Source organism: Clarias gariepinus, chromosome 18 (assembly GCF_024256425.1).
Source record: "Clarias gariepinus isolate MV-2021 ecotype Netherlands chromosome 18, CGAR_prim_01v2, whole genome shotgun sequence".
NCBI lineage: Eukaryota > Metazoa > Chordata > Actinopteri > Siluriformes > Clariidae > Clarias > Clarias gariepinus.
In genome coordinates, this window is record NC_071117.1 from 18653955 (window position 1) to 18680264 (window position 26310).

General features: G+C 36.8%; 1 protein-coding gene across 4 annotated transcripts in view; it reads right to left on the bottom strand.

Annotated features, from left to right (window-relative positions):
* Positions 1 to 12003: 12003 nt before the first annotated feature.
* The window catches only part of LOC128506913 (FERM and PDZ domain-containing protein 4-like), a 67653-nt gene continuing 53346 nt past the window's right edge, over positions 12004 to 26310 (bottom strand). For 2 of the 4 annotated variants that reach the window (XM_053477531.1, XM_053477530.1), the window contains exons 9-16: positions 22885 to 23004; positions 21894 to 22030; positions 18364 to 18490; positions 17876 to 17965; positions 17558 to 17740; positions 17286 to 17424; positions 16037 to 17041; positions 12004 to 15663 (exon numbers count right to left, since the gene is read on the bottom strand). In XM_053477531.1, the coding sequence (XP_053333506.1) occupies positions 12704 to 15663; positions 16037 to 17041; positions 17286 to 17424; positions 17558 to 17740; positions 17876 to 17965; positions 18364 to 18490; positions 21894 to 22030; positions 22885 to 23004 (4761 nt within the window). In that variant the 3' untranslated portion in view covers positions 12004 to 12703. The remainder of the gene's footprint in view (positions 15664 to 16036; positions 17042 to 17285; positions 17425 to 17557; positions 17741 to 17875; positions 17966 to 18363; positions 18491 to 21893; positions 22031 to 22884; positions 23005 to 26310) is intronic. The other 2 variants (XM_053477532.1, XM_053477534.1) reach the window with 2 other exon arrangements.

Consider the following 26310-nt stretch of genomic DNA (forward strand, 5'->3'; position numbering starts at 1 on the left):
CAAGAGAGCGGAAGAAACAAGCGGAAGTGCATCATTTATCCTGACAACATGGTGTTTAGCTCATTTTTGTGGTATAATAAATGTAATCTTTATATTTGCTAAGTTTTTTTTATTCATGAATGTAAATTTAATGACAGCACACGCCTCCTTCTTTTATCCAAAAACTAAATGATTTAAAAATTAAAGAGTTTTAAAAAAACTCTAAGGCTATTAGGATTTTACTTTTACTTAAAAGATTTACTTTAGAGTCATATGGCATAATTTACTTAGTTCTTACTTCAGGTGCTCCTTTACAGTGGATTTACATAGTCCTTTACCTTTATTTACATATTATTTAACAGTCAGTTTGTTTACGTTTGATTAACCAAGGATAAGCAATTTTCCTCTGGGATTAATAAAGTTCTTTAAATCTTGAATATATCTTCTATTTAACTTTAAATAGTTCACTCACTCTCTCACTCATCGTCATTACCGCTTAATCCTGTATTTAGGGTCACGGGGGGGCCTGGAGCCTATCCCAGGAGACTTAGGGCATGAGGCAGGGTACACCCTCGACAGGGCGCCAATCCATCGCAGGGCACACACACATACACACACTCACACACACACACTACGGGCAATTTGAGAACACCAATTAACCTAACCTACATGTCTTTGGACTGTGGGAGAAAGCCACCAAGCACGGGGAGAACATACAAACTCCACACACAGAGAGATGGTAATCGAGTTTGGACGAGAATCAAACCTGGACCCTGGAGGTGCAAGGCGACAGTGATAACCACTACACCACCCAATAGTGCACCACCCCATTTTGCTCTTACATGGGCATGTGGTTAGTCCTGTGGGTCTACGCAAAGGAGGAGATGTACAGGAAAAAGCCTCAAGCACTGGAGGAATTGGAGGCACGGATTTAGGAGGTTCTCAGCAATATCTCAAACAACTTTCTTTAGAAGACTGTTCATGCCATCCCCTGGCCGTTTGCGGAAACTGACTGACCCCACCTGTGCCTATGTTGAAATTTAAAGATGTGCTTTAATATTCCTCTGTAACAAAGTACATGAAGTGCATGACAGCACCTGAGTTTCATCCTGTTAAAAGAACTTTCTGCTAGATGACTATAGAGGATCAGTAAAATTTCTTTTCATAATCAGTAAATGTCCAACTTGAAGTTTTCTCAGTACTAAATGAGTTAAATTTATATAATTTTAATAAGATGGCACCATGTTTTCATGATCCTAAATGTAAATAGATGGTGAACCTAACTAGCTTGTGAGTTGGGGTAAATGTTAAATAAATTGTCTAGCAAGAAATAGGTAAATCTATGTAAATGTCTTGGGTGCGGTTGAAGATGAGTGGACCTGGGAGCAATGTTTTTTCTGCTTTGGAAAAAATATGTGCAGCATAAAGACATTAAAGCCTGAGTTCTAGTATTTATAAGGTGGTATGCTCTTTTAATGCAGTCACTCACTGCGGAGAGAGATTGTGAGAAGAGTGAAAAACATCAATAATTTTTTTAAGGTTTTAAAAGCGAATATAAACTAGTACCAAATTAATGAATTGTAAATGTCTATAATTTTTAAAATATATAAATACTGTATATAAAACACCAAATTTATCCAAAAAACTATTTTCAATGTAATGTACTTGATTATGCGTTATTGCCGGTTTTGCCCATATTGTTGCTTAGTAAGCCTTGGAGTTTTGTTTTTAATGACCTAATTACAGAATTACAGCATCAACAGCAGCATTTTCTTTTTTTTTTTTTTTTTTTTATAAGTGTGAGGTAATTTTACTTTACAGAGGTACTGAATGTCAGTAAATGATGTTCTGTAAATATGTTTTGTCCTTGTAAATCTGACAATATACTTCTGTTCTGATGGACATGGTGGTGACAAGGACATGGTGGTGAAAAGGACAAGGTGGTGCATGCTTTTGTTTGAAAACTACACAGCATGTATGTATACTATAGGACTACTGTAGTGCTATAGTGCCACTGTATAACACCGTATGGACTGTATTTCAATCTAGTATTTTTACATTTTTGTATTTCACCTCAATTTCATAACCACATACTAAAACGTATTGTTATTCATTTTGGAGGCTGGCTTACTGTCACATACTGTAGGACACAGTATGTTGTCCAACAAGTGCCCAATAAAACATTTTAGCCCTCTTCAAATAGAACCACTTCCAATTGCTTCACCCAGGTTTGTACGAGAGTCATTTCTAATAATGTGTTAAATTTGCTCATTGTTCATTTCTCATGTTTTTAACTCTGTGTATATGGTAGACAGAAAGAGAAAAAAAGAGAGAGTGAGAGAGAGAGAGAAAGAGAGAGAGAGAGAGAGAGACCTAAGTAGCTCTCTGGTTAATTCATATGTACACAACTTACTGTACTGTACAACTGTTCACTGTTGTGAAATGCTTATACGACTGCCAGTGACCTTAAAAAATAAAAGCTTATACATAAGAAATAAATATGAATAAAAGAAATATGTTAGAAAATAAAATTAACTAGTAAAATATACTGTACAAAGTAAAATATACTGTTGTGGACTGTTATTTGTTGTGGACACAGTGAAGAAATTCTTCATAACAGAATAGAATAGAGTGTTCTTTTTTACTGTAATTGTAATTTTTCCCCCATATTTCAAATTTGTTTTTATGATTATATTTTATTTTTTTACAGACTAAATTGGAAAATCTACAAGCTATTTATTCAGAAGGAATTTTATGTTTGTTATGGCTTATTGTAAGGCCAGACTTTTAACTAGGCCTTTTTTCTGAAACTGTTATAAAGAGCCATTAATTTACTCCTTCATCTTCTGGGGGCGGGGAGCCTATCCTAGGAGACTTAGGGCACAAGGCAGGTACACTCTGGACAAAGACACAGACACACACACACACACACACACACACACACTACGGGAAATTTGGCACCACCAATTAGCCTAATCTGCAGTTCTTTGGACTGTGGGAGGAAACCCACCAAGCACAGGGAGAACATGGAAACATCATGCACAGATGCAAGGCGCGAATCAAACCCAGACCCTGGGGAGCAAGGCGACAGTGCTAACCACTAAGCCAACATGTCACCACAGAGCTCTTCATTTTTTATTTATTTACAGTTTGTACATTATACAAAGTGAATAAATATGCTGTTTTATATATTTTTTATTATTATAATGCTAAATATTTGCAATGAATTAATTAATTTACTGCATACCTACAATTAAAAATAAACTTACATTTACTTTCTATATAAAAAAAAAGAAGAAGAAAAAAACAGTGCTTGGTCGAAGCTATACAGTATGTGTAGCCCCACCCTGACATGCATGTCAAGGTGGGGCAGAGATACACATGTAGCCCTGCCCTGACATGATTGAAGCGTAGCCTCACCAGCTTATGGGCTGGAGGCCCATGAAATAGCATGATGAGGATAGCAGATTGTATGTTGTGATTATTATCAATGTTGTGGAGTGGGGCTTTTTAAATGGTTTAGGTGCACAAACTTCAATAATTATATTAGAGACAGCTGGGACAATTTGTCTTCATTTAACAAAGTATAACATTATCACTATGGCGTGACTGAGGAAAATTGTCATATTTACATTAAAGAGTCGGTTCACTTGTATTCCCCCCTCTATTTTGGGCAATGATGTTATTTCACACTTACACAATTGGATTTTTTAATGAGCTGATCCTAAACTCTCTGTTTTTGCAACTTGGGTGATAGAATCCATGATTGCTGTGGGTTAAAGATAAGAATGTTTGCATATTGCTGGACATTGAACCAGTGCATCTCACAGGAAACCCCCTCCTATAACTAAATGGTATTCCGTTTCACGGGAAGCTATTAAGGGGATTCGGGCCTATAATTTGGTAAATCGAGGCATTTTGATCAAAGCATGCAATTTCTCCTCTTCCTCTCATAGAGGTAGAGCAGGAAGTGTCCCAAAGACATGTCTCCCAATACACATATTGATTGCATGACCCTAGCACCATTTTTGATGGTATTCCTAGGTCACATTCAGTGCTTCCAGTCACTGATGTGGCTAATGGTAACCTGATGGTACTTTACATCGGGGACATAAAGTCCAGTTGTGATCAACTTGAGCTGCCACTTACCCTGTATGTGCACAAGCATGAGGGGTTTATGACTGCTTGTTTGAGGCAGGCTTATGGTCGCTGACTGCGTTAAGTTCAATATTATACGGTTAAGCTGGATGTGAATGGTGGCAGTTTTGGTCCATGTCTTCTGTTCATGCTACATTTTTTAATTGCCTGGCTTTCAGTAGTGTTAAGGCAACATCATACTGTTCATTGTCCTCATGCTGTTCTCTCTGTCCTTAATGCTCTCACTGCACCAAGCATTACCCTTAAAAAGGCAAAGATCACCAACGCTTCACCACCTTTAAAGATTTTTTAAAAAAATCTCTTGAAAATCCAGATATGATTTTGTTCACAGATGGTTCAGCCCAGTCTGAATGGATGCACGCATGCTGGATGGGCTGTGTGCCCGTCACCTGCTGCTATAGCTTAGGGTCATCTTCCTGATCATCCCTCCGCTCAAGTTACTGAGGTTGTAGCCTTGACTAATGCATGTGTTCTAGCTACAGGATGCCCAGATACAATTTACATAGACGGCCATTACTGTTATGGGACAATACATGAATACAAAAATATAAGTTCTTGTCAACATATTTGGGCCAAAAGCTCCCTTAGACTGATTGATGACCTCTGATGAGTTTGCTGACTTTCGCCCATTCCGAAGGCAGCCTAATGCTCTAGGGCCACATCTGGAATAGTATGAGCAACTCTGGTGTCACTTTGTGTGTGCCTTTTCTTTGACATGGGGAGTTTGGCTAGATGCACTATAAACTGCATTACCAGAAGGCTTAATAATCTTTTCCAGGTTTTTAGTGATATCTGACTTGACCAGTTAAATTCTTAATAGCTGCACAATTGGCTTTAACTTTTCCTTTAACCTTTTTTTTGTGAAAACTCACTAATAAGGTCATTGATTTTATGTGCTTGTTTTGCACTAGCAAACTTAGCTCTTGGCTCTGATTGTGTGCACAACCATTTCTGTATCTCTGTCTCTTTGGCTGCTGCCTTTGTAATCTGCTCTAGAATGACATCATCAGGCACAGTCAATTCAGAAACATATAGCTTAATGTCTCTTGTAATGTCCCTATGTTTATTAGACTCTGGAAGGAGAATGTGAAGAAAAAACACCTTGCCAGGATATATATATATATATATATATATATATATATATATATATATATATATATATATATATATATATATATATATATATATGTGTGTGTGTGTGTGTGTGTAATCAGCTTTGTTCAGTAACAATGAGATATTGTTGTGATGGTAAATATAGCTCAATCTTATCTCAGCACTGCACGTATAAAAGGAGAATGATATTGAGGTGTGTCGAGTAGCCAGCTAGGAGCAGGTTCCCGATGTGCCCAGTACTGTAGTAGATTTGTGATTATCATGTATTAGCTTGTTTGATAATATCCTTTTCCCTATAGTGATGACAGATACCTCAGACGGGAGTCATGAGGACTGTGTGGTCAAGGTGGGAAAGAGAGGCCAGGTGATCGACCAAGGTGAGATTTGTGAGATGAAATGCAGGGTGAGACTGTGACCGGAAGGCCTTGAGGGATGACCACCCTTTTTATGTTTATGAAATACTGTAAAGTGCTTAAAAGAATGTCTGAGGTGTGGTCCTCACCTTAATAGGGAGGACATGCTGTTGTACTGGGACAGTGATGGGTGATGATAAAAAGGGGATAAAACAGGGTTTAAACTTGAAACAATAATTCTCTTTTTCCCCAATATGAGATTAGTGCTGTCTTATCCCCACTGGACAATGGCTTACAGTGGATTAGATGACCACTTTTTTCCAAGTGTTCCTTAGAGTATCTGTTCACAACTGGATGATACCTATTGTTGTCGGTCTGGAAGAGGACATCTGGATATCGTGCTCTTGCTCACCTTGTATCAGGTGACGTGGGGTGTATCTCTGGAAACGTCTGCCTCTGTGTTGAGCACCATGCAAGACTGATAACTGGGGCCTGCCTAGAATTGCCCTGGTAAATGCTAGGTCAGTAGCAAATAAGACTTGTGTCGTTAATGATTTCTTCACATCCCAGGAATTGGACTTTTTATGTACGACAAAGACTTGGTTTTAACACAGTATTGTGCATATTTTATTTCTCCAAGAATTTCTGGACATAGAGGAGGAGTAACCGTTGTGTTGCAGACAAGTTTCAACTGCAACCAGATGGTATTGGATTTCTACTCCAGTTTTGATTGGAATATATTTGAGTTGAAACATTCTTATTCTGTATTATACTATACACCATAATATACAGACTGCCTAAATATAATAAAGACTTTATTAGTAACTTTGCAGCTTTTCTGTCAGGAATTATGCCGAAATATAATAAGGTTTTGATTGTTGGTGATTTTAATATTGACATCTGTTATCGTTACAAAGCTTTAGTTACTAACTTTTAAATATTATTGATTATTTAATCCTAGTACAGTTTGTGACAGGTCCTACACAAGCGCAGTGACACACATTAGCTCATCTTTTTATTATGTGGGCTGTCAGTCATTAATATGTACGTGATGCCCTTTTTTTCTGGCTAACCAGTGTGTACCTGCACAGTGATGTCATTCTTTTATTTCATCTACTGCTATATATGTCTGTGCTGCTTTTAATAATACTCCTGAGCTATTTTTTTATGCTTCTTATTGTTTTAATTTTAAGGAGTTAACAACTTGATTTAATGGTGTTTGCCTTAGTATTTGGGATTTTGGATAGCATTGCACCTTTCAGAACTTGAAAACCTTAAAGTTCTTGAAAGAACTTTTATAACGCCCGAAACCTAAACCTGCACTGGATAAATGACACCACTCGTGCTGCCAGACATGAGTGAAGGCGAGCTGAGTGCAGGTGGAAGTAAGACAAATTACATGTGTCGTTTGAAATTGTAAAGAACAGCCTGAGTGTCTATCAAATTGGTGTAAAAGCTGAGAGGACTGAATATCTCTCAGGAATTATTTTAAACAACTGTACCAGATCTCATGTTCTTATATCACCCCCTTCTCGTGATCCATCCATCAGCGCTACATGCCCTGCTGCTTTTAACCAAGTTGAGCCTGTTTCACTTTCCTTTTTATCGGAGACTATTGGGCATATAAAATGTTTATTCTGTCCTACCGATGTTGTTCCACTGTCTGACCACTGGTGTTGTGCCAGCGACTGCACTGGTGCAACCATTAATCAAAAACCTAACTTAGATCCCTCTATGCTCTCTCATTCTTTAGACCAATTCCTTTCAATTGCCATTTCTTTCTCAAGTACTTGAGAAAATTGTCTCTGTACAGCTTCATTCTTACTTAGATGCACATGGCATTCTTGAGGTGTTTCAGTTTGGTTTTAAGTCTCTCCACAGCACTGAATCCACCATCATAAAAGTTTTTAAAAATCGTTTAATAACGACTAACTTACAGCTGCATTCGGCTCTTTGAGTGATTCCACATTCATCATAAGCAGCACAGTTAGGGAATTACTGGTTTAAATCATACCTGAAGGACAGAAGTTTTTTTCTGTTAGTCTTGGTGACTTTGGATCTTTCTCAGACCTCACATGTGGGATCCCTCAAGGGTCTATTCAAAGACCTTTGTTATTTCTACTTTACTTACTGCCATTGCGAATCCATTATTATGAAGTACTGACTGTATTTTCACTGTCATGCAGATAATATGTAAATTTATCTTCAATACAAATAATTTAACACCACTGTTGAAGTGTCTGGAGAATGTCAAAGTGTGAGAATTATACTGTATGAGAATGAAACTGAAGTGCTATTTTTAGGAAAGCTGGTCCGGTATTTAGCTTTTACTAACAGTACCCAAAACAAGTTTTTTCCCCCATGCCTTTTCAGTAGAAGCCCCTAGCCTTTGCCCCTCTACATCACAGGCCTCTACTCTTCCTACTTTTAAATCTCACCTCAAGATGTTTTTATACTCTTTTCCATTCAATAACTTGTGATGGCATACTTTTCCCTGGTTTTTAATTTATTTAATTTATTATTTTTATTGTTTTGTTTGCATATTTTATGCTTTGATTTCTTATTGTGGTTTAAAGTTTAGCTAATTTAATTTTCTTATTATTGTCTGTTTTTATAATCTCTTTCTATGTCTGCGGCAGGAACAACTGAGCTCAACGCTCTTGAAGTTGGAAGGGTTGATAGATGGTAACCACAAGTGTACTACGGGGGACATTGGATGTCCGCTCTTTCCTAGCTAGCAGCTTGACGCCCCTCAGTGCCCTTCACCATCTATCAATGTCGTGCTAGGACAAGATCCAGGGGTCCTTGCTGTCATCACAGTAACATCTCACAAAGCTAATGATGATTACACACACAATTGTGATCAGGACATTGTCACAATCACTGGGGTTACATCGAACATGTACTGTATGTACAGTATGTACTGTATGCTGCAGCAAAATCTTAAAGTTATTTAGAAGCTTTTAGAAACTCTTCTAAACTTGACCTTTTTCGGTAGTTCATCTTATGCTATAACTATCAGTTCATGTCCTGTATTAAAATATTGAGAAGTAAGGACATATCGGTTGCATCCTAAGATCAAGGCCAGAGTGTTCTTTAACATGTATAAACAATAGATACTGTAGATGAACATCTGGGACACCTGCACTCAGATTTACTTCTCTTATGACATTGTGTTGTCTGGCAAGTTTGTCATGTGCTAATGCTGTTAGGGAAAACATGCTTGTTTACATTAACTTAGAACACATTGTTCCCAGGCCGTGAGGTTTTGCATTCCTCATCCAGTGAGTGTTTTTGCTCTCATCACGTTGTCAGGACACGGTATTTCATTTTGGGACACTCATGCTTTACTGCAAATTAACGCATCAATCATTTGACATACTGTAAATACTAGCCATGATGTCACTCAAACAGTCACCACTCTGTGTTGTTCCCCATGGATGGAAGACTGTAATCAGACTTACAGTATGTTTTCTCTCATAATATAACTGATGTCCTTACTTCAGAAAATCATGTTAGGGACGCTCACTTCATGGGTGAAATCTTATATGCATTGTGCACTGAGCTCAACAAATTCTATTTAGAAAATGTTCAAAGTAAGTCCAAACTAAGTCCACAGCTCATTCTATACCTCTCATGCACCAAGGTCCGTGGATTAACTGGATTTCAATTAATAAATTCAGTTCCATGTCTACCTGCTAGTTCTTTAATCTATCTCCTCCTTGCCATGAGACCTTAATACTACCCTCCTAAGTGTGATTTACAAGTAAACTTGTTTCTTCTCTACTCCACATCATTCTGATATACTAGCTTTCCACAGATCGCTCAAATATAAATCAAAATGTTCCTAGTTCTTCGGACCAGTGAACTGTGAGAAAGCTGAATGCATTTGGTACAAGACGTACACACTGCAATATAGAGAAGAGTCCAAATAGTACCCCTGTTATCAGTCCTTTGTTGACTCAATCAAACAATCCAAATTACCGCCATGTGACAGATCAACTGTTGTTCAACATTGCTTTTTATTCTGAAAGTAATGCTTCATTTACATTTAGCAGTAATGAAAAAATTGCCCTCTGGTTAAACAATTTCATACACACTCTTACTGCACGAATAACCCTTTTAAAGGTATATCATTTAAGTTTTTGTGTTGGATATCTCACACTTACAGTAGATTTTCTAAGCTGTAGATTTCTGGAGTAGTCCTAGTTTGACTACAGAGGTTCTCAGATGGATGGATGGATGGAATCAGTCAGATGCTATATTTCAATGTCCTTTATTTTTTCCGTTTATTTGCCGTTTAAAATCAATTAAATATTTTATTCAAAGTTCAGTCATTTTTCTTCAGATTGCCCGTATACAGAATGCTGTAATCTCATACAAATTTTCCTTATATGCCATTAGTGAACCAACATTCACTATAACCTTAAGATTTGCCTATAGTTTCATATTTGTTAGCTAGCTTATAGTCAAGCTTGCTAATATTAGTTAACATTTATTTTACATTTAAGAATTTTATTGAAAATATTTTTGATAGTTGATTATCGATACTACATATGCATATGTCACATTCCATAAAGTTTGCTCATAAAAAAACAAAAAGGAAAACAGTCTTTCAGTGGAAATTTAGTAACTAAGTTTATCTTAGTTTTACAATAATGGCATGGTGACAAGTCACAGTGATGCAGCAGGTAGTGATGATGCTTCAGAGCTCGTTCAGTGTCCGCAATCTTAAGGTTGAGTCTGTGTGGTGTTTTACACTTTCGCGCTGCGTCCCAACGTTCTTCACCATGTATTCCACTTTCTTCACACGTCTCCAAAACATGCCATTAGATGGATTGCCTACTTCACACTAGTCCCTACAGTATGTGTGAATGAGCTTGTGTGTGTGTGGGTGTTTGTATGTGTGAGGTGCTGCTATTACTGGGATATTCCAAGGTTCTTGTTTTACATACAGTGTTCCCATGATAGGCTCTAAATCTACTGGGAAAAAAGTATTTAATGAAAACGAATAAACTGTAAAAATGTTGTGTTATTATGTAAACAGTTAAAAATCACATAGAACATGGTATGGAACATATTCAAAATCTATTAGTTCTAGTAATTTAGCAAACACAAAATCTTTCTTTAATAATGATAAAAGGGCATCTAGCATCATACCTGGCTAAAATATAGAATAAAATTAAATTACTGCTGGACAAGCTAAATAAGTTTTAACAGTCAATATCTCTGCATCATCACAGTGAGCTTAGGAGATAAACGTGAATAAGAGAATTTTTGCAAACTAGCTAACACTAAAAATGGATTATTCAACAAGATCCAATAAGACTTTTTGTTATGCACACAGTCATACATTTAGGCTGCTATTAGTGTCTCTGGTACAGATTTTGCCATTTTAAAATCACCAGTTAATAAAAAAAAAATAATAATTATAATATAAGTTTGAAAATATCATGCCATAAATGATTTATGATTTAATTGGGTATTGAATGTAGTAATAATAATAATAATAATAATAATAATAATAATAATGATACTTGGTTTATTACATGATATTTTCATACATGCTACTGCAGTACACTTTTAGAACTTAGAAGTTTACAATTAAAAATAAATCTTACCTTTTTGACATCACATTTGCTATGTAATGTGATTATGAAATTATGATATAATCGCTAAGGCTAATTAATCGATGTGTGGGCTGATCTGTCACTGAGAGCTGGCGATGAGATCTGTTTGTCTTGTACATTACTGTGCAAAAAGTCTATAGCCACTCCTTATTTCTTTGTATATTGTTTTCAAAGAACCAGAACTGCTTGTGTTTTTAATGTAGTCTTGAGGAATAGTGCTCCAGCCATCCTTTTTTGGCTCTTATTTTTAACTACACTTTGGCTCTCATTTTTAGTCCAGTCATTTTTGTACCAGACCATTTTGAGATGGGTGTTTTTTTTTTTTTTTTTTGTTAAGGCACACAGTGACTTATGAACCATTTTAGCATAAAGCCATCTAACTTAAGGCATGAACCAGTGAGAAACAGGTGCAGATGATGACAGATGATCAGGCAGGAGCAGATGAGAGGGGAAACGAGGTTGCTGCTGAGGTTGTTCCATAAACAACCATTTTTTAAAATTTATTGTTTCTTTAGGCAGCCTGTTAAAGTAAAACAGTTGTTCCAATTTAAACGTTAGTTAACGTAACTTAATTTAATATGAAGAAATAAGGGGCGGCTCATGACATTTGGACAGTACTGTTCATTGAATGAAGTATCAAGTGAAAGTTTCATCTGCCCAATACTAAATGATTTTTTACAATCTGTGCTCTGCTATGTGGTAAATCTCATATGCAGGTAAAGATTCTTAAATGAAATTCTGAATATTATGACCTACAGTAGTAAATTTACTGCACTGGGAATGAATGAATAAATGAGCAGATCAAATGGCCATTTAATGCGTTAATAAAACATACTGTATAACCCTTCATCCCTTTAAACACTTTATTGTATTCTGGAGATTAAAAATTAAGGATGGCCATAATTATGTATATAATAGTTTAATTATATTGTGTTGACTAATTACTGTGAAATATTTTAACATATAATCTTAAGAAGCATCATGTCAGAAATTACAAGGTAAACAATTAAAAGTCTTGTTAGGAATTATACTGTAGTTTTTAAAAACAGGAAAACATTATATAAGGAAACATTTGCTGACGTTTTCAATAAGATGTTGATGACATTATTTATTTTCGTCAAATATGAAATAAAATTAAATAAAATTAATTTAAAAAAGCAATTTAGTTATTTGAAATATGAAGCCAGTTTAAATACTAAGTATTACAACTCTTTAGCAAAATCATCTACTTTGATACCCTAGGTTTAACTGCAACATTACAGCATTGTATGATATTTAGGATACAGGAATAGTCATTTTAAAGCTTCTTAAAAAGTTCTATAATTTGTTTGTACATACATTCTAACATAAAAAATAAATATGCACACCACAGGAGTATTCATTAGAATAGATTACTTTGGGGTATTTATTCAACCCAGATGTCCATTTATGGCTTTGCAAATAAAAGGTTGATTCAGTGACCGAAGATCCCTACTTGTTGAGCAGTGTTTTCAGAGAGCGGGTGAGAGTGTTAATGATAGCGGACATGGTGCTAGAATGGCGATCAAGTGTTTTAACACTCTGGTCCCCTGGAGCACTTCCTGAGGCTCTCTCAGCTGCCCGGAGCAAGCACATGTAGTTCATGACCACCTCGTCTACCTTAGCCACAACCTCACGCTGCTGCTGGCTGGCTGAAGCACCTAAGCCACGAACCAAGCACATACAGATCTCAGATAAGCAACAAAGCACCTGAAAACTAGAACTAATTGCCAGCAACATCTCTTCTGGGCTTCCATGTGCTAGGGCCATCCTGCGGCATGCCTGCCCAAGTGCTTTAGATTCAATTGCTAGAAGGTGCTTGTACTGTGCCAGCTCCTCTGTCTGCATGGGTGGGGTTCCTCTATCACCTCTGCCCACACTAGAACGCACCACAGCAATCAGCTCACTCGCATCTCTTTGAACATCAGTATAAACAGCGGGGTAAACATACGTGTGGTCTTTTAGGGCATTAATGCGAACGAGTCTGTCCCCAAAGGTCATGTTGTTTAAAACTTCTGCATACAGCTGCTCTCCTGTCGGGTCTAGAACAGTGTCGAGATTGAATTGGGAAGGTCCCGCTTCATCCAAGCCACAAAGCTGCCTCCTTAAACCATCCCCTATATCACCTTCATCCTCCACTGACTGATTTTTCTTTTTGAAGAAACAGTAACTAAATGGACCATTGCATGTCCAGGGATTTACATCCAGCTTCTGCATAGACCTTATCTGCTTTTGTCCTGAAAAACCTGCACTATCTGTTCTGTTGTCTCTACTACTTACAGACCATCCCATGGTCTGGGATGCCATTGAACCGTGGGAGTAGCTTTTTGACAGCTTCTTTGTAGGCCTTCTTTGTAGTTGTGGCTCAGTTGCTTGCAAATGATCTTGCTGAATTCGGCCCTGTAATGGTGCTCTTGAATTCTCAATCAGTGCATCAGTACTTCCAGGACCAGCAGTTATGATACTGGCACTTCTTATCTCTCTCCCATGATTCAGACTATTGGTGTCACACTGATTTAATCCTTGAGAAGTTCCATGGTTTGGTCTAAAAGTGAGGACCGAATCTTTGGTTGGCCCACTGTAACTGGTGCTCTTTGAAAGACTTAAAAGAAGTGGAGGAGGTAATGGTGGTGGTGGTGGAAGTGATATTGGTGGTGGTGGAGGTGGTAGGGAGATGGCACAGGTTTTGATGTGCCTTGGTAAATGAGCAGGTGAGTTTCCTTCTCGTCTCAACAGCATTCCGCGGTCTTCTGTGCAAGCTACACTAGAGAGACAAAAAGAATCATTAAGCGTCTGTTGGACAGCAAGTGTCATCTTGTAGTCAGACATGAGTAAGTCCTCTGTACTTGTATGAAGTATCCCTTCACTGTGGTTCTTATTTAAAGATGGGAATTGATCAAGGTTAAAACTTTGTTCTAACTCATGGGTAAGGCCAAAAAATGACATTTGTTTAGAATGATTACACCTCACTTCATGGTTGCTGATAGGTCTCTGAGCATGCAAATCAGGACTCCTCTTCAATTTATTTGGCAAAGTGGTTGAGTGATATATTTTGGGGATTCTTTGGGAAGCTGCACTGGGCTTTGAGCTGAGGAGGGAGGGAGAAGGTAGCATGCAGGGACACTTGACAATATTGTTCACTTTAGCCATGTCTAAAAAGGGTGTAGAGTTTGTGATATGCTTTCTGCTGTCCTTATTGCACCCCACTATTCCTGCCCTAAACAGTTTGTCTCTCTGGTGCATCTGACTGACTGTAAGATAGTTTATCAACTGCTTATAAGCATCACTCCCCTCCTTTATGTTAATACTTCTTACACTGCCATGTTTTGCATGCAGATCACTTAGAAGGTTGCTCCTTCGAGCTGTACCTGTGGTTTCTTTGATTTTGGATGGTCGGGCGCTGAGGGATGGATTGGATCCTGGAGGATGTACATTTGGCAGCATCTTTCTCAGGAGAGCAGCATCTGCATGAGGGTGAAGGTCCCTTGATGTGAGCAGGAGAGAGGATGAGGATCCAGAGAAAGAGCTCTTGCAGTCAGTGGCACAAAGAGGGGAGTCCACTGGGGTTGCAGAAGCACTACTCCCTGTACTGCCACCTACATCCAGAGACGAGGATTGAGAACCCTGATGGGAACTCCGAGCTTCATTTTGCAAAGAAGAAATCCGCTTGGCTAGGTGGTACTCACACAGTCGTGCCACTCCCTGTCGTAATGGTGGAAGGATCTTTTGATCATCTTTATAGATTTCAGTCTGTTCAGTATCCTGAATCTTCTTTGCTGGGAGACTACTACTACTGCCAGTTAGATCCTCCCTTGAACCAAAAGATCGTGCAACCTGACCCCCTGTAGGCTCATTTTCTACCGGGGACGGTGTCCCTTGAAATCGTTCACAGAATTCTTTTACAACCAGTTGTCTTCTTCTATTGCTTTCTCTACCACTGAAGGTGTTATACTTGCCTGGTACATCTTTATTTTTTTTGGTTCGTCTTCCCTCAGTTGCTATTGCTTTCAGTCGTTTTCCTGTATTTAAAAGGGTGCTTGAGTGAGATTTAACCAGATATTTACCTAAGGATTTATCTGCCTTTGCCTCAGGTTCTGTCTCTGGATTATTGGAAGAAGGTAGATTATGCTTTAAAGGCACTGCTATAGATTGAACTGCCAGGTCTCTGCGTCTTGAGGGACTGCGTGGTGGCTTGGGTATAGTTGCTCTGGTGCTAGGGGAAACAGGGAATTCTGTCTTTTCCTCCTGAAGGGGCTGGTAGCCTTCTGTAGTCGCCACCAGAAGACGCATAGCATTCTCAGATAGCCTATGGGCTGCAGTTTGTTCTGAGCTCTCGGTCATCTCTGAGGAGTTGGTCTCATTTCCTGAATCTGATGAGGACTCGGGACTGAAAGCTCGAGATATGCCAGGACCTGCAGATAAAATGTATGGGCAAGTAAATTTTTGTTGCATTGTTTAGTCTAGTGTTGTCCATATTTAATATGTATTGGGTTAATAATTTTAATAAAGTACTTATACCTTGTTTTAATTTACTGTAACATTTTACACAGTTTTTACCTTGGACTATTACATTAATTCCACATATTTTTGTATAAACTTAAGAAAACAGCAGCACATTTCACAAAATCAACTATCAGTCAGTAAACACCCCCGTCCCATACATTTGTGTTAAGCTAAACAAGGCATGTGTTAACTAAAGTTTATCAATTACAGGAATTCCACAGATATTTTGCTGGCTACCAAAGACAGAGTAAGGTTTTATGAATACAGTAATAATTTAAAGACCTGCAGTTCTGTTAGAACGAGCCTGGGTGGTATCCTCAGATACAGCAAGTGCTTCTAGTGCTTGCAGTGTATCCACAACAGCATAATCCAAGATTCTGGCACTATTGCCCTCAGCATGTGTAGGGACAGCATCAATCAGTGACACAGGAATGCTGTCATCACAGCAACTTTGTTGCCGACCTTTCATCTCTGCACCCTCCTCATCTGAACTGTCCCTGAATCCAGGGGGAGGTGCAGCAATGGCCATGTTGAGGGAAAGAAGAATCGCATCATTTTCATCCTCATCATCATCTCCCTCTGGAGGTGGAAGAGCAGTTAAATCTATAATATCATCACTGGAACCAGAAAGGGTGAGAAATGTTATTTTGCTTGTTGGCAGCCCAACTTCACCCTCTCCATGTATGCCAGGTGTGTCCTCTTCACAGCTAGCTTCATCATCATCCTCCACATCATCAGGCGTGTCAGCATAGCATAAATCACGTAAGAGAGGCTCTTCAATACCTTCAGCACTGTCAAAGATTTTACCCTCACCAATGTTCCTGTAGACTACATAAGGTCTAATTTGAAATGGTGCTCCATCTGGAGTGCTAAAGCCCACTTCACTGCTGGAAATGAAAGCAGGGCTTTCGAGCAACTCGGGACTCTCATCCATGAGGGGCTGATAACCAAGGTTTCGAGGGTTTACAGCATGCAGAAGTGGATCTCTAAATATAAAGGACACCTTAGCACTCCTGGGAGAGTCCTGCGGTTGCTGCCTTGAAGATAGAAGTGGTGGACGTTGAGGACTTTTGTTTCTTACTTGTGACCTCTCTCCACTGTGGCCTGGATATGGTGGTGGCAGGGGCTCTGGAATGTAAGAAGAGCTTATGCTGTCCTCTCGTTCTTGTTCCTGTGGGTAATCTGCTTCTGGTCGATAAGGTATGGCTGAAGGGATGGTCTCTTGATTACTAAACTCTTCACCCAAAGAGGTGCTGTATGGCCACTCAAGTTCTCTAGGATCCTGGCCTGAAATGTATGGAACCATCTTGTCAGTCTCGTATACTGTACAAAGTATGTTGCCAATCTAAAATTTCTGAATATCTAAGTTAACCACAAATTTTTTTAAAACCACAATAATTATTTAAGAAAATAACTAGAAACAAATAAATCTTTCTATTCATGATAAGCACTTTTTATTATTGTATGATTGAATGAAAGCAGTGGAGTCTTTCCACTCTGAGCTTGAAATAAATTAATCTATAGACATTACCACTGTCTATATCTCCGCTGCTGTTACTGTGGGCCATGTTGAAAATGGATCGACGTGAGTCCACCAAAAGACGATAGTATCCAGCTGTTAGGCAAGCAAGGTTCATTGCGTCACTAGACTCCATTATTAACGTGATAGGCTGTTTCAGAAAGAAATTTAGAATGGCATTAAAACCTTTTTTTTCAAATGATCTTGATCATACTGTTCATCAAAAATAAAGTAACATAGAAATAGTGCTTAGAAGATCATATTGTAAAATTTTAATAGCATACCTTGACGTCCAAAACATGAAGTTCTACCCGCACATTGACTTCATCTTCTGTGAGTATCTCAATGCGATTAACATGGCTGAAGTCTGCCAGCAGGGCAACGAGATTTGTCTTGGCGTTGATAACATGACTGATACCATACCTTGGTCCTACAAGTAATGTAACACCTGTTTCCTTTTCTCCTTGCTATGCATGAAAAGGAAGCAAAGAAAGAAAGAAAGAAAGAAACATGCATAACACTGGTCTATGTACAACAGTAAAGTAAGAATGTGTGACAATGTTAAAATATGTTAAGCAGAATAGTAATAAAAAAAAACTTACTAGTAGAAGAGATTTAAATACTCGTCCTCCATATAATCTCAAATCACTTAGATACTTCAAATAGTGAACCTTTGCTTGCAATATGGTTAACTGCAAAAAAAAAAAATTAAGAATACTGCCCTATTCAAGACATCAATGGCTATCATAGTGTTCTTATAGAGAAGATAAAATGAACACTAAATTAGACACCATCTTATAGCATTTTTAACAATTTCTTTGTCAGTCACTGGGCTTGTAACAAATATTTTTACTTTTTGCAATAATGTTTAATAGCATTTTATACATTTGTGTTGCCGTGCTTTCGAACCACTAGATGCCTCTCTTCCGACATATTACCAAAGCTCCCAGAGCATACTGAAGATATCGAAGGCCACTCAAAGAATTCTTGACTTATTGATCTGATGCCAGTTCCTGAAGAGTCTTTTATTTACTGTTGATTGTAGCACCTGGTCCCTGATCATAATAAATGGTTACTTAAAGATACCCACCTTCTTCCCGGGAGCTACTAGATTCTGATTGGTTTTCAAAATATGAGTCAGAGCTTTTTTGATGTTCTTCTCCTTCATGCTGGAGAACACTGAGGGAGGTAGGAAATGTGCCAAACCCCACTGCTTCCTGTGGGACAGCATATGTGCACTGTGAGATAGATGGTAGATTACATATGGCAAAGCTTTTTTGTTGCTTGTTCATGTCCAAATCAGAGTAGTTGAGTGTGATATACTGTATATCCATACATAACAAAATGTTCATGTCTTTGTTATCTGGTAATAAGCTTTTGTTATAATTCGTTCATTTTAAAGTGTAGTTAGTAACATCACAACCATATTTGAAACAAACTTTATGTCAATGTCTATTTTGCACTATAATTTGTTATTATACTCCCAAAATAGGAATGTGTTGAAATACTGATGAAGTATTATTATTGTTTATTATTTCATATTTAAAAAACAATAATGTAGGCAATAATCTATCCTTATCAGATCAGCAATTAGAAAGTTTTACTCCTCTTCCAAAGACTAATTTCACTTCTTTCTTCTGCAAAATCATTATCTTGGGTACTTGATCCTGCACCTACACATTTTTTCAAACACTAGAAATATTTTAACCCTTATACGTAATATATGTAATTCTTTGAACCTAGCAGTTATTTAATCCCGGATTAAGCAACCTGACCTTAAGCTCTGTCAACTTTCCAGTTATAGCCTAATATCAAATCTCTCCTTTATCTCAAAGAATCTACATACAGTAGGTATAACATTTATGAAGTGTATTAGCCAGGAGTTAGGCCTTATCATAGCACGGAGACAGCATTGGTTAAAGCAATAAATGTCCTACTGCCAGCTCCAAATCAGGTTATGTCCCCTCTCTTGTTTTGCTCGACCTTGGTGCAGCTTTTTACACTACTGATCATTATGATTATGATACTGCCTATTTATCTAGATATATTAGAAAATGTTATAGAAACAGCCCTCTCCTGGTTTAGGTCTTATTTGACTGATCAGTATTAGCTGTAGATGTAAATGGTAAATTTTTTCCACAAACGAGAAAACATTTTGGTGTTCCAAAAGGTTCTATTTTAAGCCCATTTCTATTTTGTTTATAAAATGCTTCCTCTGGGTAATATCATTCGTAAACATGGTATTACATTCCATTGTTATGCTGATAGAGCCTAGTTTCTGATCAGATAGTGACTCTGGATGGCCTTTCTGTTTTATCATGTGCCACAGTAGACCTTGGTGTGATTATTGATCCCAGTCTTTTATATAGGCTAAGGTTCATGTAGATATTTTTTTTAATAGCATAGCGTTCTTCCAGCAATATAAACAGTATACCAGAAATATAAGATAAAAAATCCATCGTCACTACATAATGCAGCAAAATAAATCATGCTCATTTTACTACTACTGTAGATTGGATTATTGTAATGGCTTAATTTCTGGAACTTCCACTAGGTGTATTAACAAACTCAAGTTAGTCCAGAATGCAGCAGCAGTCTTTAATATATGACCACATCACCGCTGTCCTGGCTCCTAGTGAAATTCTGCATTATTTGGAATGGGATGTTAAAACAGCAAACACTGTATACCTGTCAGGGTTACTTTTAGTGTATTTATAATTATTTATATTCTGTATTTGTAGTATCTATGTTTAGTGAGTGAGATATATGAAATATATTCTACCTACACACACACACACACACACACACATACTCACACACAATATTAACAATTAATTTTAGCCCAAACTTTTACATACTCCATTACATTTAGCCTTACATTTATACATTTAGCTAAATTGCAGCTATTAATATATATACTGTAAGTATACGATGATAAGTACATCTAGAGCTATTCAGACAGCAAAATATTAGTAATATGTAAGATGCCATTTGGATGTTTATACCACTGTTTGCTATTTTCTCATTCGTGTATTATTTTATTAATCCTTTCATTTTTAAATGATCAATAACGACCAATTTCTTAATTGTATCTTTAGGGACTATTCAGGAATTTATAGTAAATCATTTGTTTCAATTTCATTAATTTAGTCTACAAAACTTGATTAATTTTATATGAAGAAATAAGGATTGGCTTAAGAAGTTTGCACAGTACTATCTTATTATAGTAAACAGGCAAAGAAAAACAGCTCTTTAGTTCTTAAGTCTGTACTTTCTGTCACTAAAGTGTTGTTGTGCTTAAAGAATAGAATAGAATATTCACTTATTTGTCACATGTACTTTACAGCACTGTGAAATGTCTTCTTCGCATATCCCAATTAGGAAACTGGGGTCAGAGCGCAGGGTCAGCCAGCTTACAGCGCCCCTGGAGCAGATAGGATTAAGGGGCCTTGCTCAAGGGCTCAACAGTGGCAACTTGGCGATTCTGGGGCTCGAACCCCCGACCTTCCAATCAATAACCCAGTAACCCACAGCCTTAACCGACTGAGCCACCACTGCCCCTATAAGTGGTCTGGATATTATATTGAAATGAGTGGTCTGGATATTATTGATTAACCAAATTTTGGACAAAACTCTAATTAACTAATTAAGTTCTAAGTTCTAACTAATTAACATCTAATTAATGTTGATAATAAATGATCATTTCTGAATACGACAGAGAAAGTGTTACCATATAGTCAACGGGGTTTAAAATTAATCCAGCTTGCCCAGTCACCATCCCAAACACACAAATATACTGGTGGAGGTTTAGTTCAATTTGTTTAAACTGGCTCCCTTTTATATAACACGGCTTCTATGGTGGGGTGTTTACATACAGTATATTAATCAACTGTACCTGACCACACAATCAAATTTTAGCCTGACATTATGAATAGTTTTAATTATGTTAAGACTAATATAACAATTTTATGATTTTACCACGTTTAAGATCTTTTCTTGCATATTATTAGTGCATGAATTGACATTGTAAATCAGGCACCACACCTTAAATGTGACAATTTGGCTTCTTTTTAGATTCTGTTTTCTTATTGCATTATTGTCTTTCTTATAGTGCAAGACTTCTAAATGGAAAGGCAATCTGCATGACACCAGTAGGAATATTTCATCTGCCCTGACTGGTTTGGTGCTGACAGTCCATTTTATTAGTTTTCTTTCCATTTCTGGACAGCACCACAAAGACCAGAGTTTCTGAGCGGACTTTTATTGATAACTCTGGGAAAGTAAGAAGACCTTATTTATAGAAAGTATTTGTTCACGCCACCTTTAGAAGGCGAGCTGACATTTAAAACTTAACGAAGTATAGTTTTCATGCTAATACTGGTCTGTAGCTCCAAAATCTTTGATTTATGAAAGTTACTCTGATGGAATGTGACAGAGTGCAAATTACAATCTATAAATCACTAGGTCTCTCAGTTACACGGCTTCTGTTGTAAACAGTCCTCCTTTTAATTAAGTCTGAGAATGGAGTGGTAAAGGTAAAGTAATAACAGGATCAAGCTTCAATTAGGCAGTTCACTTCGAGTTCTGAAGTGGGAGGCGGTCAAGTGAAGGATTACTTACTGAATGTATTTCATTGAGAATTTCTGTGTCGGCCGCGTGGTAAGGCTGAGAATGTACATCTGCAGAGCAGCGAGACGAAGAGCTGCGTCATACTTCAGTTCAGGGCCAAAGCGCTCTCGAACTACATCATTACAACACTAAGGAAGAGAGAGGATGATAAAAACATGTTACAACCCAATATCTAATTTTACAAGGACCGTTGAACTAGATCAAGCTAGATTAACATGGTAAGCCGTAACAAAAAGGTAAAGTAATTGCGAAGCCATGCTGGTGTGAGATTTGCCTTTGAATTACCTTCTTTTGTGCCATAGATTTAATTAGGTGATTATTAAAACCCATTTTCTACATGAAATACACGCCTTTTGATTTAAAAAGTGTTAAAAATTTAAAATGTGTATCATATTTTATTGACAGATGCTAAAATATGAAAACTAGAAAATTACGTATTGAATTAAAATATTTCAAGCACATATTTTTTATGCACAAAGTATACCCAAATATCTTGTAATTTTGGGCTGATTTATTTAAACTGTTTTAAAAAAGTAAATAATACTTTTAAATAAAAAAAACCCTAACTAAAATAAATTTAATTATTAAATAATTAATAATAATTAAATAATGTAATTATTATTATTAATAATACTTATTAAATTATTACTACCAATTATTATTACTTAAATTATTGAATTATTATTATAAAAAAAAAAATTAGCTGGTTACAACAGCTTTTTTAGACACATAGCATTGTTTGAGCCACAAGTTTAATGCCTAAAACATTGTCATAACTTAGACATTCAAATACAATAAGCTCATATGTTTTCTTAATTGCTAGTTTTTCATATTTTTTTTTAATATATTTATTTGGTTTTATATTCCTATACTGCTGTACTATTTTCACCTAAGATATTGTCATGTATCCCAAGGTGCTTCATCCCACTGTATACATAATGTAAGCTGATGAAGTCTCATCCCTGTAAAAAGCATCTCTCACCTGGACATAGAGGTATTCAAAAGCCACAGCATCCCTTCTGAGAAGATCGACTGGATCCTTTGGAACGAAGCTGATTCTAAAAAAGCATTTCATTATGTGTGACCCTGGCCTCTGAGTGACCTACAGAGTTTAAGTAAAAATATGGTCAGCAAAAAGACAAATACATACTGGACACATGGCAGGAAAATGAACTCAATAAAATAACTCAAGCACTTTCTTATTTTTAGTTCTCGTCTATACATACAGAGGATTTTATGAATCTTAGGTTAATCATCCATCACAAATGCATTTGCTCGAATTCACTGCAAAACATGATGAATATGTTCTAACAGCTCTGACACAAATGCAAAAAGTAATAAAACTGCTACGGAATACTTTCTTTAGGGTTTCTTGCAGGCATATTAGAGTGAAGTTTGTATGATTTTTCATCAAATCATTTCAGTTTTGTCACAAAAACCTGCAAGTTTTTATATTCAAAGTTTTTTTGTGTATAAACATGATAAGAATCATCTGTTCATAGTGGGTCTTTGTATTAGCCAAGTACAACCTCAGACGAAGAACATGTTTTTTTTTTATACCACGCTATTATTTGTTTAACAAAAATGAAGCCAATTTTACTTGATTAAACTTAACTGATCATTTTTTGTACAGTATGACTTTATCAGTCTCTCACACCGTTGTGGAGGAATTTTTGCCCATTCTTCTTTACAATGTGCTTCAGTTCACTGAGGTTTTTGGGAATTCACATACAGTATGCATAGCTCCCCTAAGGTCCCGCCACAGAATTTCCATTGGGTTGAGGTTTGGATTTGGATTAGACCATTCCACAACCTTGATTCTTTTATTTTTCAGCCATTCTAATATTGATTTACTGGTGTGCTTTGGGTCCTCGTCCTGTTGCATGACACTATTTCGAACCAAGCTTTAGCTGTGATTTAGATGGCCTCACATTTCCCTTTAAAATACTCAAGGAATATACAGAGAAGTTCATGGTCAATTTATTGACTGCAATGTGCCCAGGTCCTGTGGCTGCAAAATAAGCCTAATCATTACCCCTCCACCGCTGTGCTTGACAGTGGGTATGCAGTGTTTGGGCTGGAATGCTGTTTGCTTGTCCCCAAACATGGTGCTGGGCAAAACAACTCCACTTTGGTCTCATACAGTATGTCTGTCTGTATGTAATCTGCATTTCTTTGGACTGTGTGAGGAAACTGGAGTACCCAGAGAAAACCCATGCATGGAGAGAACATGCAAACTCCATGCACACAGAGGCGGGAATCGAACCTGGACCCTGGAGGTGCAAGGTGACAGTATAAATCACTAAGCCACCGTGCGGCCTACTGCTTTAACTCTTTACCTCATGTTTGTTTGTTTATTTTCTTATTCATTATTTTAAAATTACATGAACTGTCCTTGATACAGTTACCTAAGGGTTAGTTTTTACAATAGAAACAATCACATATTGGAATGAGGAATAAATACAGTATAAACCTAAAATTTACCTTAATTCAGATTTTAGCAGTGTTGGATTATAAACATTTTTATAAATACATGTAACAGTAAATGCTTATGAGTTTATGAAGTTGTGGTATAATCAATTATTCTTTATGGAATGCATTTATAGGGAATATCGAATACAAGGTTAACAGAACGAGCTTCCTCTCTTGGCCTCTAACACTTTTCATTTCTGCTTACACGGTGACTCATATCAGACATTTCCAGTGCTTTGTGCATATAAAACAACCCACTCGAGAAGCCTTCAGACCCTCATTAACACACAGAAGGTCTCTCCTATGTATGTGGTTTGGCTCTGCTTGATAAATATCACGATGATGGGTGTTTCATCCTGTGAATACCAATCCATGTAACTGGTTCCTGCAAATACCAACTGATAACAGTCAAACCCTGTGGTTTTTACAGAAACTAATCACTTATATTGTTTATATTAAATACTTGATTAAGCCATTTGATTATCTTGAAATCATATTAGTGGCCTTGGTCTTTTATGGTCCTTTAAATTACTTTAAAGGTGGAAAACAACAAAAAAAAAATCCTACATAAATTATTCTATTACAATATATTTGTTGTAATATTAGAGAACATTTATGTAGAAGCACTTTTATAATAACAGTACAGTGTACAATAACGTTCAGACACTTATCATAGATGCAGGACAAAGTTTTTATATTGAAACATATAGATATTTAGTATAATCAAAAGCAAGAATGGTACTGTAATCTTTTTTTACTGATATTTGTTCCACTCCAGAATTATTTATGTGCTCTACAAACAGTTTTGTAAAGGTAATGTGTGTTCACTATAATATGATATGAAAGTTGCTGAAATTGTTCACATTTTGTGTCTTCTGTTTGTATACATTATGACTTGTAAATCAGTTTGCTCGATTTAAAAATATGATTTTTAAATTGGCTAGGGCCTAAACTAAACAATTAGATGTTTCCTCTTTTGTGACCTCATATAAGAAGATGCTCCTACAATGGCCTGTTGTTCAGATCCCTGTTCTGTGGCAGGGAAGGGGTTTAACAGTAGCTCATTTACATAAACGTTGAATGGCACAGTTGGTCAAGGAGTGAAATAAAGTGAGTTAGAAACAAATTGGACAATTAACAGACACACTTTGTTAAAGCTCTGTGTCAAAGAAATCACAAAATAAAGGACCTTTAGTAGCCTATTAACATGTGTCATATTGGGGCTTCCACATTTTGGCTAGGGCTTAAACTTACTGTACCAATTAATTTCCTCTTTTGTGACCTCATATAAGAAGATAACTTTATGCAGACAAATTTTATATAATTTGTGAACTGGCTGTTGTGACCCACAATTTCTCAAAAGAAACATTACAATGATATAGAAACCAAGTACAAGTAAAAGTACAAGTATAAGGAAGTCCAATGGCACCTGTATCATTATATATTATGTATTTTTGACAGCAGCATGAAACTTATTTGCTAAAATATAATACATGTACCACACTATGGTACAGTATATGCTTTTACCATGATAGGTACTTTGTTACAAAAGTATATGCAGACAATTCTACTATATGCTGTAGTATGTTACTATGGAACTATTACCAGGAGACTGTCAAACTATGTTAATAGTGCATATATTTACAGTATGTACCATAATGGTAATATGCATATTGTATGGTACCATTGCTGGCACATAACATTGATTAAATACAATACCGTATGTTGAAACTCTTGATGTTACATACAATAATATAGTCCTGCCTGTACCATATCATACCAGTAGTATGTATTAGTGCATCTAATATGGCACAGTATGGTATCTAAATTAGCATATTAGCTTTGGTCACCACTGGATGCCATTTTATTCACCAAAGGATTGTGGTACATACCATAGTATTACCGTGTCAAAGTATCTAGCATGGTATTCAATAAA